This window comes from Mesoplodon mirus, assembly GCF_964341445.2.
Source record: "Mesoplodon mirus genome assembly, chromosome: 1".
Classification (NCBI taxonomy): domain Eukaryota; kingdom Metazoa; phylum Chordata; class Mammalia; order Artiodactyla; family Ziphiidae; genus Mesoplodon; species Mesoplodon mirus.
Genome location: NC_138976.1, coordinates 47210843 through 47230761, shown reverse-complemented (window position 1 = coordinate 47230761; position 19919 = coordinate 47210843). Strand labels below are relative to the sequence as shown.

Here is a 19919-nt window from a genome sequence, read left to right as displayed (position 1 = left end):
GGTTCGTGCCCCGATCTGGGAAGATCCCACATGCTGCAGAGTGGCTGGGCCCGTGAGCCATGGCCACTGAGCCTGCGCGTCCGGAGCCTGTGCTCCGGAGAGGCCACCGCAGTGAGAGGCCCGCGTACCACCCAAAAAAAAAAAAAAAAAAAGTAGCCTCACAAAATCATGGGCAACCTTTTCTTGAAGACTCATTGGTGTTGATGGATTTACCTTCATTTCCCTGGCCTGGAAGGTGAAAGTACTGGTGGAGACAGAATTGTAATTGTTTTAATGTCTAAAGTTATTTGACTCAAAACTCAAAAGAACTCCTGACAATTAAGCAGGTAAAGAATCTGAGTCAGCACCAAGTTCATTGTGACTGGGTTTCCTCCTTAAACCTTGACATCCATCAACTCTGGTTTCAATTTTTTATGGACCTTTTTCATTTATACTGTAATACTAAAAACATTATGATGAAAATAGCAACGTCTAGGGGTGAACTTTGATCCAAAATGATATCCAAATTTAGCAAACACTTTTTTTTTAATTAAAGAGAAACACTTCTATGAGAAGTATTTTCTTTTTTTAAATACATTTATTTATTTATTTATTTAGGGCTGTATTGGGTCTTCGTTGCTGTGCACAGCTTTCTCTAGTTGCGGCGAGTGGGGGCTACTCCTCGTTGCGGTGTGCAGGCTTCTCATTGCGGCGGTGGCTTCTCTTGTTGCGGAGCACAGGCTCTAGGCGCATAGACTTCAGTAGTTGTGGCACATGGGCTCAGTAGTTGTGGCTCGCGGGCTCTAGAGTGCAAGCTCAGTAGTTGTGGCGCATGGGCTTAGTTGCTCCGTGGCATGTGGGATCTTCCCGGACCAGGGCTCGAACCCGTATCCCCTGCATGGGCAGGTGGATTCTTAACCACGGCACCACCAGAGAAGCCCAAGAAGTATTTTCATTGCTAGTGTTTTGTTTTTATTTCTTGAGTTTGGTTTTGCAATTTGACCTCCCAGTCTCTTTCCTCATTTTTGTAAGGAATTAAGTGTGATGTCTCAGCTTTTGTGGAACTGTGTGTTGTGGGCTTATTTCCAGCTATTTCCAGAATGAAGTAAGGAGTGGCGGGATGGTGAATTTTCTCAGTTAAGTATTTCTAAGCTCTTTCCCTGCTGTGAATAATAGCAACTGGCTTCACACCATCTTTAGGAATCGAGGATCTAACTAATGCATTATCGTAATGTTTTACGAAGTTATCTCAGAAATAACCTTTTTTAAAATCCCAACAAGAATATCATAGCAATTTCTGACCAGATTTCATGAGTGTCAAAACTATCTTCTCTATAAATACTGTCTGAATTTCTGGAGTACCATTAAATGTAATACTCAGAAACTTTGAACTACATCCAAATCTGATTTCAACTTACATAAATAAGGAGAAATTTCCTCTTTAGTGTGTGAGGCCATACACATTCAGAGATCTTACTGAAAGTTCACCAGATTGGGTAAATCTAGGAAAGTTCTGAGTGGTGGAAAAATCTGAATTCTAGGTCTGTTTATTCATTTGAATAACTAGAACTAAGTTAAAGAGCCAAGGTTAGCATGAAAGATTTTTTGTTTTAGTGAGTAAATAGGGTTGTTTTTTAAATTTTTTTTAATTTTAACTTTTTTTTACCTAGAATTTAACATATCTTAAAGCATCCTAAGCATTTCTGGCTTCTGCTTGTCCTGTGACTATGTCATGTATATCGAACTGATGGTCCCAGCATTCTCTGGGGTAAACGGTCCTCTTCCAACCTTGCTTCTGTTGTGAGAAACTCTGAAATCTTTCTGGAGACAAGAGGACAAGGCTAATGACTGGGAGTCCACATGTGCTCAGAGCTCAGCAGAAGAGATGGGGCAGGGCCATACATGATTAAGAATAATGTTCCAAGATGCCTTCCCTTTTTTTGGTAAAATTAAATCCATTTAACAGACCTGTCGTGTGCCAGTATTTATTCAAGAAGCACGTTAGTCTAGAAAAGTAGAGAGATTATAGAGAATGCACAGCTTGAATGCAGTTAGTAAGTGTAGGAACCAAATCACTAACTTGGAGAGCCAGGGGAGCTCTTCCAGGAGTGTCACTTAATCTGGGTCCCCAGGCATGTTTACCAAAGAGTGAAGAGCTGGAAAGGCATTCTACACAGAGAGAACAGAGCATGCAAAGGCATGAGGAAAGTGGGCTTTGAGAGAGTATGAGGGCCACAGTGCAGCTGAAACTGAAAGTTTGGACTGGAGAATAGGAGAGGGTTCATAAAGGAAGTCTGAGGTCAGACTGAAGGACCTTGGTTTTTTTTTTGTTTTTTTTTTTTGCGGTACGCAGGCCTCTCACTGTTGTGGCCTCTCCCGTTGCGGAGCACAGGCTCCAGACACGCAGGCTCAGCGGCCATGGCTCACGGGCCCAGCCGCTCCGCAGCATGTGGGATCTTCCCATACTGGGGCACGAACCCGTGTCCTCTGCATCGGCAGGCAGACTCTCAACCACTGTGCCACCAGGGAAGCCCCAGGACCTTGTTTTATAAGGCAAGGGATTTGTACTTTATTTAGAAAATGGGATCCACTGACAGATTCAAGATGGGTTGTGACCTGTATTTTGGAAAACTGATTCTGGTGACAGTACAAAAGATAGGTTGACTAGACTGACAGAGAAACTAGAGAGGAAGCTGTCTCTGAATTAATATTCTGATAGCTGTAGGTACTAAGTGAGAGAAGAGGAGGTCATTAGATGAGAGATGGACAGATAGGGATGAGGAAGAAATGTAGGAAAGAAGGTTACACATTAGGGTTTGACCCGCTGTGTTTGTGGTGCCCGAGGTGTTCCTGAGGCAGGTGCCCAGGATACATTGGGACTATGGATCTTGACCTGCAGAGACAGGTGGGGACTGGAAGGATGGAGCCCTTAGTGTACTAGTGTGAAGGTGGAGATGAGTACCTTCAAGAATAGCTGCATCTGATGCAGAGGGTCCACAGGGGCTGCTGAGCAGGGGTCAGGACAGGGATCAGAACAACTGCCTTGTTCCACTACACTAGGATCTCTCCTTCTCCATTTCTTTTACTTTTCTCCAACACGTACACACATTCACAGACATTCATTCTTCATGTCAGAGATCAGCAAACTTTTACTATAAAGGGCCAACAGTAAATACTTTAGGTTTTGCTGGCCACATACTGTCTCCATTTATTTTTTTTCCAACCTTTAAAAATATAAAAATTATTCGTTGCTTGACCGCCAAACATATACACTATTGGGCCAGATTTGACTCATGAACCATAGTTTGTGGACCAACCCCTGCTGTAACATACTCTCAGAAATTGATTCCATCAAAGCAACTGACACTTATCTGGAAGAATATTCACATCAAGAGGAAAAGAAAAAAATCCGCATGGTAACTGAATGTGTATTTGTAGAGTAAATAATAAGTGCCTCCAGTCTTTTTCTTCTCAAGGAGTGCCTGCCTACCCATGTTCATCTGGCAGACTCCCTCTCACCCCCCAGACTACATCGATGTCATTGCCTTCTAGAAGGCATCCCTGGCTCCCTGGTCTGAGTTCATGGCCCTTTCTGGGTGCTCCCATGGCACCCTGTACTTCCCGTATCATGACATTGATAATCACACTCTCATGGTTGCCTGGTTGCTGCTCTGTGTCTCTCACTAGGCTCTGAGCTCCAGCTGGGCAGCACACATGCCCCTTCTGCACCTTTGTATGCCCAGCATGTGGCACCAGGTAGGCTCTGTAGATCATTAATAAGTGACAGAAGAAAGTGGGTATAGTGGTTAAGGTAGAGGCTCCAGGACCGGTCAGACCTGGGTTCAGGTGACCACTCTGTAATTTACAAGCATCTGACCTTGGAGAAGTTAACTAATCTTTCTGTGCCTCAGCTTCCTCTTCCATACATTGCAGTAGTACCTACGTGAGGGGTTGTTATGATGTTTGAACGAGTTCATGTGTGTAAAGCACGTAGAGCCTATGACGCATCGTGCAGTCTTGCACTTTGGCTCCTGCTGTTGTTATTATTATTATGGTAGTTGTTGCTATTACCACTACCACCATTGCTGCTACAGCTTCTGCAGGTACGACTACAGGGAGGCAGCATAGGGACTTAGGGCATCATTCTTGAGTCAGACTGCCTGGGTTTCAATACCAATTCCATCATTTACTAGCTGTGAGGTCTTGACCAAGTTTCTTACCCTCTCTGTGTCTGTTTCCTCTTTTGAAAAATGTGGATATTAGTTGCTCCTAGCTCAAAGGGCTATTTTGAAGACTAAATTAGAAAATAAATGTAAAGCACTTTAGTGCCTAGTTCCTAGTAATGTCAATAAGTGTTAACTATCAATTAGTGAAGTCTGACTTGGGTCTTAGCTATTAATTTCACTATCCTTTCCTATGTTCACTCAAACCCATGATAGTTTGTAAGCGCTTCCTGCGTGCTAACCATGCCGAGTTGTCACTATGACTTACTCTACCTTGACTCAAAACAATGTAGTTTGATTATAAAAATTCTGGAAAAGCTTCCTGATGCCCTGAATTGTCCATGTCAGTCCTGATGAACTGAATGACTTGGAGCAAACCTTGGTATATAATCTGGGCTTTACAGATGTTCTTGAGCGGCACCATCCTCCTCATAAACCTCCTTTTGCAAGATAGGAGATTGTGATTCTATAAATTCCTGTGCCTCCTGGCATCACTGGTTCCCTACCTCCCAACATAAAACAGATGAAAATGCCAGCCCAGATATGGCTCAGCTCAGAGAGGTGTTGTAACAAGGTCATAGGTAAGAAAGGAGTACAGAAAGAAAGCTTCTTTAAATATCTAAGCTGCTATTGTCATCATAAATGTCTTGAGTCTGTTCCTAAGAGTCAGACTTTATGATTAGAATAGTTTTAACTTAAATTCACTTAATGTTTTCTACCCACCATGTTTAAAGGCATTATAAAAATCACCTGAACCAAAAAATAATTATTCTTTTTACTTTCTTTAATTACCTCTTTCCCATGTTAACGAATGCATAATACCACCCAGCAAGCCTGCAGATGAAACTGCCGTTTTCTTTATTATCACCTATAAATTTGACCAGTAACATTTTACGCCTTAAAATTTATACATTTAGTTTTTCTCTTTGACAGGGCAGACAGTTTACAGAAGAATCAAGACTTGGAATTTGAAAGAAATAGAGAACGATTTGAATTTTTAAAGGTATGGGCAGAGTTTGGCTCCATCGGTTGATTCTTTATGTGTGTGGGGTATGAGGAAGAGATGCCAAGGAGGTGAGCTGCATAAAGATGTATCTGGCATTCATAGTGTTCTCCCCATTTTTCAATCCTAGTGGGGCTCTCAGGCCTTTCGCAACATGCGTATTATTCCTCCTGGCTCAGGAATCATCCACCAGGTGAATCTGGAGTATTTGGCAAGAGTGGTATTTGATCAGGATGGATATTATTACCCAGACAGTCTTGTGGGCACGGATTCGCACACTACCATGATTGATGGTTTGGGCGTTCTCGGTTGGGGTGAGTGTTCTTCTGGGTTCCTATTCCACTTATGCTGTTCTATGTAAATACCTTGATTTACTTCTATACCCTTACATCCCAGCAGCATGAATTTGAGTGACCACAAATATCAGAGAGGTTTTTTGGTCTGTTTTCCAGTAATTTCCAGTACCCTGAAAAGTGTCTCATGCCTTTTAGGCACTCAGTATAATGTTTGGAAGAATGAATTGGAATAAGCAGCTGGAATTGGAATAAGCGAAAATCAGCTGGGGTGTTTGTTAAAAACAGTGACTCCTGAAGCCCACTCTCCTTTTTAGTGTGGAATCAAGGGGATTTTGACACAGGTGTTTGAGGGACCACACTTTGAGAAACATTTGTTAAAAATTCTATAGAGGGAAATAGAGAAAAGATAACTGTTCTTTATGGAAATATAACTCTATACTAGTAAAACACTATAAGTGGGTTGACTACTTGTTAATGACACTGAACTATGCCTGAGGGATATCGTGAGGACTAAGGAAAGCATTACTGTCACGCCTTTCCACACAGGTGTGGGTGGTATCGAAGCAGAAGCTGTCATGCTGGGCCAGCCAATCAGCATGGTGCTTCCCCAGGTGATTGGCTACAGGCTGATAGGAAATCCCCACCCCCTGGTAACATCCACTGACATCGTGCTCACCATCACCAAGGTAACAATGTGCTGCCTCTTCTGTGGTCTGAGTCGCAGTGACAAATAGGAAGAAAGTCCATGATGGAGCCTCTCTTGGTTTCCATGTGCTCTAGAAATGCTAGGAAACGGTACGTTTATGACTTTAAAAGAGATAACGTAAGGAGAGAACTCTGCAGTTAGGTTTCAGATCATTATGTTCATTTTACTCTTCTGTTGCTGCATGGATCTTTTTCTTTAAAAATTTTTTTTGAAACTGTGAAATAGTTTAAATACACAGAAGTTAAAATGACATTTATATGCCCACCATGTAGACTTAACAGATGGTAACATTTTGCTGTATTTGCTTCAGAGCTCTCTCTGTATGTATATTTTTTAAGAAGTGAAATGTAATATTTATGGCTAAAGCCACCCTCTTCATTTCTAGAGATAATCACTATCTTGAGGTTATAAGAAATCATTTCCATGCATATGTTTATACTTCTACATTTTTCCACGTTTCTTCTTTATATGAAAATAACAAACTCTATGAATAATTTTTGACTATTTAAAATTCCATTCTCTGTATTATAAGTTACATTATTGTAACAGATGTTTCTCCAAGCTGGAAAATGTTAGTTTTGTTTTTCATTTGCCCTTGTCAGAAATAATCCTTTTTGGTGATTTGCTTGCTTTGCAAAAAGAAGGCAGTTTCATTTTGAAAGACTATTAGAAAAGTAATTTTTTTTTTTATTATCACACAATTTTTTCTGGTTGTATAGTTTGGAGGCTTGGGGTATGTGGGATGGATACTATACTTTTGATTTAATAGTCATGGACATCGGAATTGGATTTATTTGAACACTACAGCTCATCGGAGATGTCCGCATCATTCAAGTGTGGAATAATATAGGCTGTGCCCACAAAATTTGGCAGAATTCCACATAACCAAAAGAGCCTGTCCATGTGGTTGTCCACACTTCATACAGCTGATTTCATGCAGGGCCAAGCCAGTCACTGAGGCTCCAGCCCTGGCTGATGGCTTGTATGGAAAAGGTGTGAGAGTCAGACTGCCTGGATCTTTTGGTTACATTTGACTTATACCTGTGTTCAGGATATTTGTTCATTATACCCTTGAAAACAAGCCATTTGCTTATTCAACAAGTGCAAATCATAATTTATTCAAGTTGAAAGAATTTATTTAATTTTTAGAAAGAAGTTTTCTCATTTGGCAAAACCTTTCTTATTATTTGTGTTTTTATATTACTTTTTCTTTCTTTTTTAAGAAATGTTTCAACATAATTTTAGATTTACAGGGGAGTTGATGTAAAGGTAATACAGAGTTCCTGTTACCTTTCTCCCAGCTCCCCCAGATGTTAACATCTTACATAACCATGGTTTATTTATCAGAAACAGAAGTAGTTAACATCTGTATGACATTTTTAACTAAACTAGAAACTTCACCAGTTTTTTCAGCAATCCCTTTTCCGTTCGAGGATCTACTCCAAGATACCATGTTGTATTTAGTTGGCTTTACTTTTTAAGTTTTATTTTTAAAAGTAATCAAACATATGTTGGGCTAATTCATTTTTTGTGTTTACTCACAAGGCTACTTTATGAGAATTGCAAGGGGATAGTTCTGCATTTTAAATACAAGTTATCAAGTCTCAAACTCTGCTATTGTTCTGTTGCTCAGCACCTCCGCCAGGTTGGGGTAGTGGGCAAATTTGTCGAGTTCTTCGGGCCAGGGGTAGCCCAGTTGTCCATTGCCGACCGAGCTACAATTGCCAACATGTGTCCAGAGTATGGAGCCACTGCTGCCTTTTTCCCGGTTGATGAAGTCAGTATCAAGTACCTGGTGCAGACAGGTAAGTGCAGAACCCTGAAAACAGAAGGCCGTTTCTAAAGTTCATAGAACGCGGAGAATTGGAGCACTACCTTCTGCCTCTGTCCCTCGATTAAATTTACAATTCAGTTAAAATGAAGAGGCAAAAAACAAAGAATGCTGATCTGTTGTGGATCCAAGAATCAAGCTCTCAAACAGTCTCATTTAACTGTCAGAGAACTGGGAGAACTCTGTGTCCACTGGGCAAACCGTGCGTATTATCTCCTGCAACCAGGGTCTTGATCAGAATGAAACAGCAGAGCTTTCAGGGTCATATTCCTGGTGATATAGCATCACGAGTTAGGACTCTGAACTCAAATCTAAACTCAGCTTCGGATCCTGGTTCTGCCATTTACGGCCTGTGCTCCATGGGAAAGTGATTTAATCTTCTTGAGCCACTATTTCCCCATCCATGAATGAGGATAATAACAGTACTTGTCCCATAAGGTCATGATAAAGGATTAGAGAATGAAATAATACATTTAAAATGTTTAGCGCATGGTGCTGGGCACACAGCTGGTGGTCTGTGGTGGGAGACTGCGGGGATTACTACTATAACAAGAATAATGTGGAATGCTGAGGGCCTGTGGCCAGTTGAAGGCAGATGCGTCAGAGGTATGCTTTGACAATTCGCTGAGGCTTAGGATCCTCTTAATTAAGACCCATAACCAAAGAGAGAGGAGCGCTTATAAGTAAGAATCTTCTACAGAAAATGGTCACTTCGATAGAACAGCAGATCAGTTAATGGCCCCTAGTAAACAGCAGCATCGGCTAGAGAGTCAGATGGTTAGCCTGAAAGCTGCAATATCAGCAGAGCTCTTGGTGTGTGTTTAAGTGAAATGCCCATTACTTGTATAGTTTCTGGTAGAGGCATTAGTTTAATCAGGAAATATTAACATCTGTTACTTGTTACTTCTTAAAATGCCCATTAGGTCGCGATGAAGAAAAAGTAAAGCATATTAAAAAGTATCTTCAGGCTGTAGGAATGTTTCGGGATTTCAGTGACCCCTCTCAAGACCCAGACTTTGCCCAGGTATGAGAGTGCCTTTCACTGAACATGTGTTTCCTCTTTCTCAAGCCTGTGGTTTTATTTGTGAATGTTTTTCCTTGGGGGGTGTATTTGTAGGAAATTAGTCACTGCCAAGTTATCGCAGAAGAACAGGGTGTTAGAAGCCTGAAAAATCAAAAAGATAAGGAATTGTAGACATAAAATAACGTAACTTGTCCCATTCTTCCCGGCCATTAGGTTGAGTATGCTCCCCCGACCCTGCTTTTTTTTAAAAATAAATTTATTTTGTTTATTCATTTTTTGGCTGCGTTGGGTCTTCGTTGCTGCACGCGGGCTTTCTCTAGTTGCGGCGCACGAGCTTCTCATTGCAGTGGCTTCTCTTGTTGCGGAGCACGGGCTCTAGGCGTGAGGGCTTCAGTAGTTGCAGCACGCAGGTCCTAGAGTGTGTGGGCTTCAGAAGTTGTGGCGCGTGGGCTCATTAGTTGCAGCTTATGGGCTCCAGAGCGCAGGCTCAGTAGTTGTGGCTCACAGGCTTATTTGCTCCGTGGCATGTGGGATCTTCCCAGACCAGGGCTTGAACCCATGTCCCCTGCATTGGCAGGCAGATTCTTAACCACTGCGCCACCAGGGAAGCCCTGCTCCCCTTTTTTGCTTTACTCCTCTTATGCGGAAGATCTTTGGAAAAGGAGTTTAGAAGGACTGGAGCTATTTAAAGGCTGATAAGCACATCATTATTATAGATGGGGAAAGAAATGGAGGTGCAAGCGAATCGATTTGTTCTGATTTACCCATCGATGTACTTATCTTCATTCATTTTCTAGGGTGCAAACTGAATCCACATTTTTCTCAGCAGCCAAGATTGGAGGGTAAACCAGATGTGGGATCCTTGTTTTGTTTCATATTACATTGAGGGAAGGAAATATTCAATTAGACTAGGGCCCATTTCTTGGCATTGATGAGTTAATAGCTGCATTCCCCCAGTCATCTTAGAAAAATTACAATGGTTTATCTATCATTTCAGTAGAAAATCCATCTCATTGACTAATTTAAGCAATAAAAAGGATGTATGAGCTGCTTTGCAAAGATGGCTGAGTGAAAGACCCTGGCAGCAGCCACAATGCCCACCCTGGTCTTTCTGAGAGGTGGCAAGGCTTCTCCCTGTCCCACGCTACCGAAGTGCTCATCTGGAACTTTGGAAATTCATCCCTTCAGTGTAAAATGGACATTGACTTCCTTGGTTTTGAATGTGGTAGTTTAGTTTATTTATATTGTTGTGGTGTTTTAAATTCTCGGCATGGCTGTGTTTTTTTCTTTGTGAGTATAATGTCAATTCCTCGGTTCCTTTTCTTTTGGGTACACAGGTTGTGGAGTTAGATTTGAAAACAGTAGTGGCTTGCTGCAGTGGACCCAAAAGGCCTCAGGACAAAGTTGCCATATCTGACATGAAAAAGGACTTTGAGAGCTGCCTTGGAGCCAAGGTAGGGACCTGGGAGAGGTGGGTGGAAATCCTCCCCAACCCTGCCCCATGACTGGCTTCTTTGTGCACAGGCTTCACCGCCCTTGATGATGAGTCCTCCTGAAGCCTGGTGCTGCGGGCGTTTCCTCTCCATCCTATAGTCCTCGATGCCTCCCTCTGCATTAGCTAAGAGCCAGGCAGCTTCCTTAGAGCACTTGATTGCCTGTAAACACAACTCAACCCTCCTTTTCAAAAGCATACCTCCTTTTCACATGACTCACCACAGTGTTCACTCGGCTTGCCCAAACTTTTCTGGCCACTGTACTTTTGTTCATGCCATCCCCTGCCTGCGTGTCCCTTCCCCATCTGCATGCCCTAATCTCTCAGCTCTTCCACAATGTGGCCTCAGATCTCATAGCACAATGTCATCTGTCCCTCATTTGAACCTTCATGGCATCAGTCGGAAACCCTGTGATGGTGTTTCATAGCCTTTAATTTCATTGTTGGTACTGTATACTATTTGCATGTCTGATTTCCTTTACTAGACTGTAGATTGAGGATAGGATTTATGCACAGTCACCTTTGTATTCCACAAAGTGCCCAGCATAGTATCTTGTACACAGTAGATTTTCTTTTTTTTTTTTTTTTTTTTTTCTTTTTGCGGTATGCGGGCCTCTCACTGTTGTGGCCTCTCCCGTTGCGGAGCACAGGCTCCGGATGCGCAGGCCCAGCGGCCATGGCTCACGGGCCCAGCCGCTCCGCGGCATATGGGATCCTCCCAGACCGGGGCACGAACCCGTATCCCCTGCATCGGCAGGCGGACTCTCAACCACTGCGCCACCAGGGAGGCCCCACAGTAGATTTTCAATGAACATTTTTCAAATGAATAAGATTTGTGATGGATTTTATCCACGGATGCCAGCATTTTACCAAATGTTCAGCTGCACAGTGTTAGCCTTATTGCTTATGATTGGTTGAATCTGGCCAAAATGGCACCTTTTTCTAAATTTCCATAAAGGTTAGTATCCGCGCCCTCAGTGTAGCCATTACATCTGTACTAATTAGCTCTAATTAGACTAAGCTAAATTTGTAGTTTTAGTGTTTCGGTATTTGAGGTGGGGAATAATTGTTAATAATTTCAAAGCAAAATCAGATTCAGAAATCATGACTCCCTTTTATAAAGATTTAAAAAGAGTAAATTTAATTTTTCTGTAGCATTTCAGAGTTTACCAGCTGAGATGTTTATGTTTTGTTAAGAATTGGCCTTTAAAACTATAGTTACCAAAGTATTTCTTCTTCTTCCAGAGTGAGAACTTTTGACCATATTTTTTTTTCTTTTTTTCTTCCTATAGCAAGGCTTTAAAGGATTCCAGGTTGCTCTGGACCATCATAATGACCATAAGACATTTATCTATAATAATAGTGAGTTCACCCTTGCTCACGGTTCTGTGGTAATCGCTGCCATCACTAGCTGCACTAACACCAGTAATCCATCTGTGATGTTAGGAGCAGGTAAGTGCCTTTGATGGTCATGTGGACGTGTGGGTGAAAATTTCCCAAGACATGACCCAGGGGCTTAACTGAGTTCTACATACAGTTCCCTGAGCCTTATCCTTTCCAGATGCAGAGATTAATTGGCCCAGAAATGTTTACACAATAAATAATGCTGAATGCAAGGTATTTAAAGTAGTATAGTCTTTAGAATCAACACAGAAAATAAGGAGAAGAGAGGAAAGAAAGATGAATTTCTGGTAAAGCCTAGAATCTTATGTCAGACTTTAGAAGAAAAAAACTGTTTCCATTTCACAGACTGTTTTCTCCATAAAACCCCTGATAGGCCTTTTTGTACAGTAGAATTTAGTCTGTCTTAGATGCATTGTCAAGTGCATCTGAATTAGGGCACAGGGCACAGGGCACAGGGCACAGGTCAATAAAACTTATCTACCTATTATATGCAATTCTGTTTAATTATTTAATATTTACATGCAGAGTTTCATTACTCTAGTGTCCTTTTAGTTTCCAAATTTTAAAATATCCCTAAGAGTTCCTCTTATGTCCACAAACAGTTCTTTCTTTATGAATTGGACAAGTGCGTAAGGAAAACCTTTGTCCAGGAATTCATCTATTGCCACCTAAGCTTTGGACAAACCAATTTCCTTAAGATAAGACACCAGCTTGTCTGGAGCCTTTTGTCTCTTTATACCCCTGACTCCTCATTTATTTCCTACTTCCCTGATATGTCCTAAGTCAGAGCACCCAGTGTCCCTGTAATAAATAGTCTCTGTATTTGCCCAGAGTCAAGTGGCCCAAGAGCCCTTGATCTTCCACTTCAAGAAATATCTGAGGACTAGATTTTATCTTCTAGGCAGACTGTATTCCTCACCAACAAGTACACAATTCATATACTTTAAGAAGGGGCCCTTCCTATTATTTTTCATCTAAATAAAATATAATTAGAAAGATTGCTTTCCCTCCAAAAATTAAAAACTCATTCTATAATATAATCATGAATGGTTCAGGTTTATCTCTTTAAAAAAAAAAAAAGGCACAGCTCTTTTTATCTTTTTCTTCATGTCCATGGCTAATTTTGAGTTTACTGAATACATGTAAATGACTCTGGGCCAGCGAGCTTTTGATTTCTGTCAGGCAACAAAAATGGCAGAAAGCATCAACATGAAGGGGGCTCTGTCAAGCAGTGCAGGAAGTGCAGACTGAAGTCAGTCTCTTTCCTGAAATGTCCGTGGCACCTAGAGTGGGCAGCCCCACACACCGTGTCTGTGTTTACCATTTCACAGGCTTGTTAGCAAAGAAGGCTGTGGATGCTGGCCTGAACGTGAAGCCTTACATCAAAACTAGCCTATCTCCTGGAAGTGGTGTGGTCACCTACTACCTGCGAGAAAGTGGAGTCATGCCTTACCTGTCTCAGCTTGGGTGAGGGAGAAATCTCTTACACCATTGCTTTTGTTTTATTGTATTCCACAGGTATTTTGCTAAATCACCTTGTAATGGATGTAAGCTTATCTGATGGTGTCTAATTGCGTAGTCTTCTGTCAGATGGTAAACAGACAAACCCTCACATTCCGACAGAGCAGGGCCCTCCTGTACAGTTGTACTGTTGTTCATCAGACATGGGTGTCTGTGAAGAGAGCAGGGGCTGATATCAAGCCTGTGCTCTGCTGTAGCGCTGCACTCCTGGGGCAGGGGGCGTCTTTTCTCAGTTGTATTAAGGTGTGCTATGGGCTACTGTTGGCTCTGCAACGGAATCTGCCCTTTGGTGTGAAAATAATTATTACCCATGCCTAAAAATGTTCTGATTCCTTGAAGTCAATTAGTTATTTGTTGCCAAATACAGTTTCTCCAATTAATCCACTATTCCTAATTTGGATGACATAGATTTTTGTCATGTGCCTCATAAAAGTCAGAAGTCCTTGGGATTATATAATAAGAGTAGTGAATAAAGACGTCAAATGGCATATCTGATTTCAACTTTTAAAAATTCCAGATCATTCAGATAGACTCCTTATAATTTTCTTATAAATTTAAAAAGTAAATTACTTATAAAAGTAAATTATATGGAACAGAATAGAGAGACCAAAAACAACCCATACAGCTATGGTCATTAATCTTCAACAAAGAAGGTGAGAATATGCAATGCAGAAAAGATAGTCTCTTTAGCAGGTGATGTTGGGAAAGCTGGACAGCCTCATGTAAATCAATAAAATTAGAATACTGTCTCACACCATAGACAAAAATAAATTCAAAATGGTTTAAATATCTAAATGTAAGACATGACACCATAAAACTCCTAGAAGAGAATATAGGCAAGACATTCTCTGACATAAATTATAGCAATATCCCAAGGCAAAAGAAATAAAAGCAAAAATAAACAAATAGGACCTAATCGAACTTAAAAGTTTTTGCACAGCAAAGGAAACCTTAAACAAAACGAAAAGACAAGTTACAGAATGGGAGAAAATATTTGCAAATGATGCAACCAACAAGGGATTAATTTCCAAAATATACAAACAGCTCATACATCTCAATATCAAAAACAAACAAACCAACAACCCAATCAAAAAATGGGCAGAAGACCTGAATAGACATTTTTCCAAAGAAGACATACAGATGGCCAACAGGCACAGGAAAAGATGCTCAACATCACTAACTTTTAGAGAAATGCAAATCAAAACTACAATGAGGTATCACCTCACACCAGTCAGAATGGCCATCATCAAAAAGTCTACAAATAATAAATGCTGGAGAGGGTGTGGAGAAAAGGGAACCCTCCTACACTGTTGGTGGGAATGTAAATTGGTGTAACCACTATGGAAAACAGTATGGAGCTTCCTTAAAAAACTAAAAATAGAGCTACCATATGATCCAGCAGTCAGTGGAATATATCCAGAAAAGACAGAAACTCTAATTTGAAAAGATACATGCACCCCCACGTTCATACCAGCACTACTTATATTAGCTGAGACATTGAAACAACCTAAGTGTCCATCAACAGATGAATGGATGAAGAAGATATATACACACAATAGAATACTAGTCAGCCATAAAAAAGAATGAAATATTGCCATTTGCAGCAACATGGATAAACCTAGAGAATATCGTACTAAGTGAAGTGAGTCAGACAGAGAAAGACAAATATTATATATTACCACTTGTATGTGGACTCTAAAAAAAATAATACAAATGAATCTATTTACAAAACAGAAACAGACTCACAGACGTAGAAAACAGACTTATGGTTACTAAAGGGGAAAGCAGGGATTGGGGGGAGAGGTGGGATTAGGAGTATGGGGTTAGCAGATACACACTACTATATATAAAATAGATATGGGACTTCCCTGGTGGTCCAGTGGTTAAGACTTCAGGCTTCCACTGCAGGGGGTGCGGGTTTGATCCCTGGTTTGGGAACTAAGATCCCGCGTGCTGCGTGGCGTGGCCAAAAAAAAAAAAAAGATAAACAACAAGGATTTACTGTATAACATATGGAACACTATTCAATGTCTTGTAATAACCTATAGTGCAAAATAATCTGAAAAAATATGTGTGTGCGTTTGTATATGACAATCACCTTGTACACCTTAACATAATATTATGAATCAACTATACTTCAGTTTTTTTAAAAAGTAAATTATAAAAAGGACTCTTAATTGAATGATTTAGAATGGATGAATAGTAGATCAAAATGTTCCCAAGAATGAAAGCTTTATAGAAACAGCCCTGTACTAAACTTACTTAAGTCAGTGGCCTCCAGGAACTGTAACCAGCAGGTGAGCCCACTGAGAGTCATTCTCCATCCTGTGCTTCTCTCTTGCATCTAGGTTTGATGTGGTGGGCTATGGCTGCATGACCTGCATTGGCAACAGTGGGCCCTTACCTGAAGCTGTGGTAGAAGCCATCACGCAGGTGATTACAGAGGAACTTGTGGGTCTTCAGAGCTGTTGTCATGTTTCATATGATGTGTGACCAAAAGGCTGGTAATTTTAAGAAGGTCCAGGGGAGCATGGGATGTGGTTAAGAGTACGGTCTTCGGAGTTGAGTGAAACTTATTAACTGTATACCTTTGAGCAAGTTAATTAACCTCTTTGTGTCTCAGTTTTCACAACTGTAACTGGAGACAATAATAGCACCTGTTTCATAGGGTTGTGAGCATAAAGGTGATAGTGGACACGAAGGACATAGTGCAGCGCCTGGCACACGCGTGCTCCCTAAACGTGGTTTTGACTGCAGAAGGCGCCAGAATCGTTTGTTCCTGTTGTCTGAAAACTGGTTCCAAGTCAGACAAATGAATGTAAACTAAATTGCATTGGCTTGATTTTTGTCCCATAAATTCTATAGCGTTGAGAAATACTATTTGGTTTGCTTTGCATTATTATAGAGTCCCTGTCAGTCAACATGGCTTCCTTTAGCTTTCAACTTGCAGTCTTCCCCGCCTGTTTTCAGGCCCCAGCAGCAAAATAACCAGGATGCTGCCTCCTGACCAACCTGCTATCTTCTCATGAGCAGAAACCACTGAATGTGTCTCTCAGCTGCTTTTGACCCAGAGTGTCTCCCACAGGGTCACCCTGTGTGCTCTTCTTCCCAGGAAGAGGACCAGGTGAAGGGGACGCTTAAAGGGAAAACTTTGACAAATGGAGCCTAGGCATTCTCTTCTCTTTGCGACCTGCTTTTCCCCTTGCCTCACACAGGGGGACCTTGTTGCTGTTGGAGTACTGTCTGGGAACAGGAATTTTGAAGGGCGAGTCCACCCCAATACCCGGGCCAACTATTTAGCCTCTCCGCCTTTAGTAATAGCATATGCAATTGCCGGGACCATCAGGATCGACTTTGAGAAAGAGCCACTGGGTAAGATCTTATTTGGGGGGTTACAGTTTTTCCAATGTATCTGAAAACATTACTGGGAGAAAGTTATTGCTTTCCTTAATAAAGAATGAAGGCTAGACCCTCCAGAGATCAGAGGAGGAGTCTTTTCTTTATGCCCCAATACACAGCTAAGACATAATTGAAATAGTTAAACAAGAATTTACTAAAGGGGGAGGGACAACAAAAGGGAAAGAAATACCCAAAGTAATGCAGATCTTGCCATTCTGGCTTCTTCTCCAGTCCCTTCCTTTCCAGCTCCTGCTTTAATCTAATGATAGGCACTGTTTTAATGTCTCCTCTGTAGGAACACATCCACATAGTGCAGCTTCTCGAAATTCTGGGGACAGAATGCTGTGTTTCCTTTCCTCTGGTCTCTTTTCTGTACCCTCCTCAACCCATGCTAATAAGCAGATTAGATAATATGAAAATGGTGCCCTGGAATTTACTTTTAGGAGATCATAGCTTTAGACATACAGTTGATCCTCATTACATATGGATTCCATATTTGCAAATTTGACTACTCATTAAAATGGATTTTAACCCCCAAATCAATGCTCATCACTCTCCCATGGCCACTCACAGATGTGCACGGGGTGGGGGCGGGGAGGGGTGCAGGTGTGAAGACCTTGAGTCCCTCACCGTGCCTGCCCTCAGCTGAGGTCGAACAAGGCGACATTCTGCCTTTTTATTGCAGGTCTTATACTGCAAACAAGTGTCCTGTTCGAGCTCTGTTTAGCACCATGTTTTTCACATTTTTGTGCTTTTTGTTGGTGATTTCACTGTTTAAAATGACCCCCAAGAGTAGTGCTAAAGTGCTGTGTAGCGTTCCTAAGCCCAAGAAGGCTGTGACGGGCCTCATGTTGGACAGGCTCGCGAGTTCAGTATGAATGCATCAACAGTATGTATGAAGTAAGGTGTCATGAAACAGAAACACACATAACACAGGGTTATGTCTTGATCAGTTGACGACAGTGTGGTGGATGGAGGCTCTTGGGAGCCTAACCCGTGTGTCCCCTGGGGGCAGTGACTGAGTATTCTCTGAGTGTGCACGTAGGCTTTACAGAACGTAACTACCCTGAACGAGACTTGACTGACTGTATGTGGCGATGAAAATGGGGTATGAGATGAAGTTTTTCTCACTAATAAACAATTTTTTCCCCAGGGGTAAATGCAAAGGGACAACAGGTATTTCTGAGAGATATCTGGCCAACCAGAGACGAGATCCAGGCAGTGGAGCGTCAGTATGTCATCCCTGGGATGTTTAAGGAGGTCTATCAGAAAATAGAGGTGAGGTCCCAGCCCACCTGTGAGGGAAAGCTGCTCTTGTGCATCATCTCTGCCACCCTTGAGGCCAGTGGCGGTGTCAACTATACAAAGTAACATTTCTTCAGATGATTGGGGAAGTGGTTATCCATCATTTTTCTCCTAAGACTCACATTTTTCCAGACCGCACACTCCCCAGATGTTCCCAGAGTTGGACAAGTGAGCGGCAGCCTCAGGAAGAAAGGCCTCAGCTCTGTGTGGTTGCTGGCCAGCTCTCCACAGTTACCCGCTACCTCAGGCAGCCTGGGGCGTGCATCAACTATGGTTGAGGACCCCCTGATGTCACTGTAGTGTGTCACTGAGGCATCAAATGGTTGAATGCACCTCTCAGATGTATTTGCACGCTTAAAAAATAATAATAAAAATAAAAGCCACTCAGTAGGAAACACCACCCTATCAAACTACCGAAATAAAAAAAAAAAACTTGCTGTGCATTTTACAAATACAGGGAAAATGTATGGGGCTCAGCGTCATTTTCTGAGCCCCTTGGATGTTACCACTTTCCCTAGTCTCTGTGAGAGGCTGACCCAAGGGCTTCAGCCTAGGGCTGGTGGTTTGAAACAAGAGGGCAGACTGGGGAGCAGAGTCACACGGGGGTCATATTCGTGCACTGTGAATCCCACAAGCTGCTCATTGGGAAATGGTACAAGGGAGTTTGGTAGATACTGGGTTAAATGTATTTCTCCAAAGTCTGAGTCAATGGACATGTAGAGCTAATTCAAGCCAATTTGAATGCATAGCAGCTGTCTTTTACTAGCTAATGTCCTTATGACCTGGAGGTCTACTTCCCAGAATCTTCAGAGCATACATAATTTCCCCTGGGGTACAATCTGGATTATTATTTCATAAATTATATTTATAAGTATATATATTAGTTATCTATTGCTCTGCAACAAATTACCCCCAAACTTAGTGAGTTAAAACAGCAAGCATTTTTTTATCTCACAGTTTCCATGGGTCAGAAATGGAGGTGCGGCTTAACAGGGTGTGTGTGCCTTCACAAGGCCCCAGTCAAGGTGTCATCTGGGGCTGCAGTCTCATCTGAAGACTCAACTGGGGGAGGATCCACTTCTAAGACCACTCATGTGGTTGTTGGCAGGATAAAGGACCTCACATGCTGTGGGTGAAGGCCTCAGCTCCTCACTGACTGTCAGCTAGAGGCTGCCCCCAGTGCCTTACTAGTGGGTCTCTTCACCTGGTCTTCATAGAATGGTAGCTGGCCTCCATCCGAGCAAGTAAGCAAGCAAGCGAGGGTAAGAGGGTGAAAGTGACAGAAGGCAGAGTCTCTTTATAATCTAATCCTGGAGGTGAGTCACTAGGCCCAGCCCCTACTCAGCAGGAGGGGATCACTTAGGGGTGTGAATCCTAGAAGGCAGGTCCGTGGGGGCTGCCTATCACAGAGCACATGTATTTTTAAATTACTTAGCATGGTGTTGTCTCAGTATAGAGGAACTCTGTTGTGTGACCATTTAGAATAAGAACGGTTTTCACTGTGCTCTTAGCTTGAATATATGTTTGTGTTTGCATGTTAAATTTTCCTTAGGATGGACTGTGATTAGATCTGCCCTTCCTTTTTTCTTTTTTCCCCAAGACTGTGAATGAGAGCTGGAATGCCTTAGCAGCCCCGTCAGATAAGCTATATTACTGGAATCCCAAATCTACATACATTAAGTCACCACCATTCTTTGAAGACCTGGTAGGACTTTTTATTTTTTAACAAAATGAGT

The 19919-nt window shown here is 41.9% G+C and overlaps 1 protein-coding gene across 1 annotated transcript in view; it reads left to right on the top strand.

Moving 5' to 3' along the window:
* ACO1 (aconitase 1) overlaps window positions 1–19919 on the top strand; it is a 59881-nt gene that overhangs the window by 26014 nt on the left and 13948 nt on the right. Inside the window, exons 5-16 of the mRNA XM_082623319.1 lie at window positions 5136–5205; window positions 5336–5519; window positions 6048–6187; window positions 7841–8012; window positions 8962–9062; window positions 10400–10516; window positions 11847–12006; window positions 13290–13425; window positions 15828–15912; window positions 16695–16851; window positions 18032–18156; window positions 19784–19888. Of these exons, the coding sequence (XP_082479445.1) occupies window positions 5136–5205; window positions 5336–5519; window positions 6048–6187; window positions 7841–8012; window positions 8962–9062; window positions 10400–10516; window positions 11847–12006; window positions 13290–13425; window positions 15828–15912; window positions 16695–16851; window positions 18032–18156; window positions 19784–19888 (1552 nt within the window). The remainder of the gene's footprint in view (window positions 1–5135; window positions 5206–5335; window positions 5520–6047; window positions 6188–7840; window positions 8013–8961; window positions 9063–10399; window positions 10517–11846; window positions 12007–13289; window positions 13426–15827; window positions 15913–16694; window positions 16852–18031; window positions 18157–19783; window positions 19889–19919) is intronic.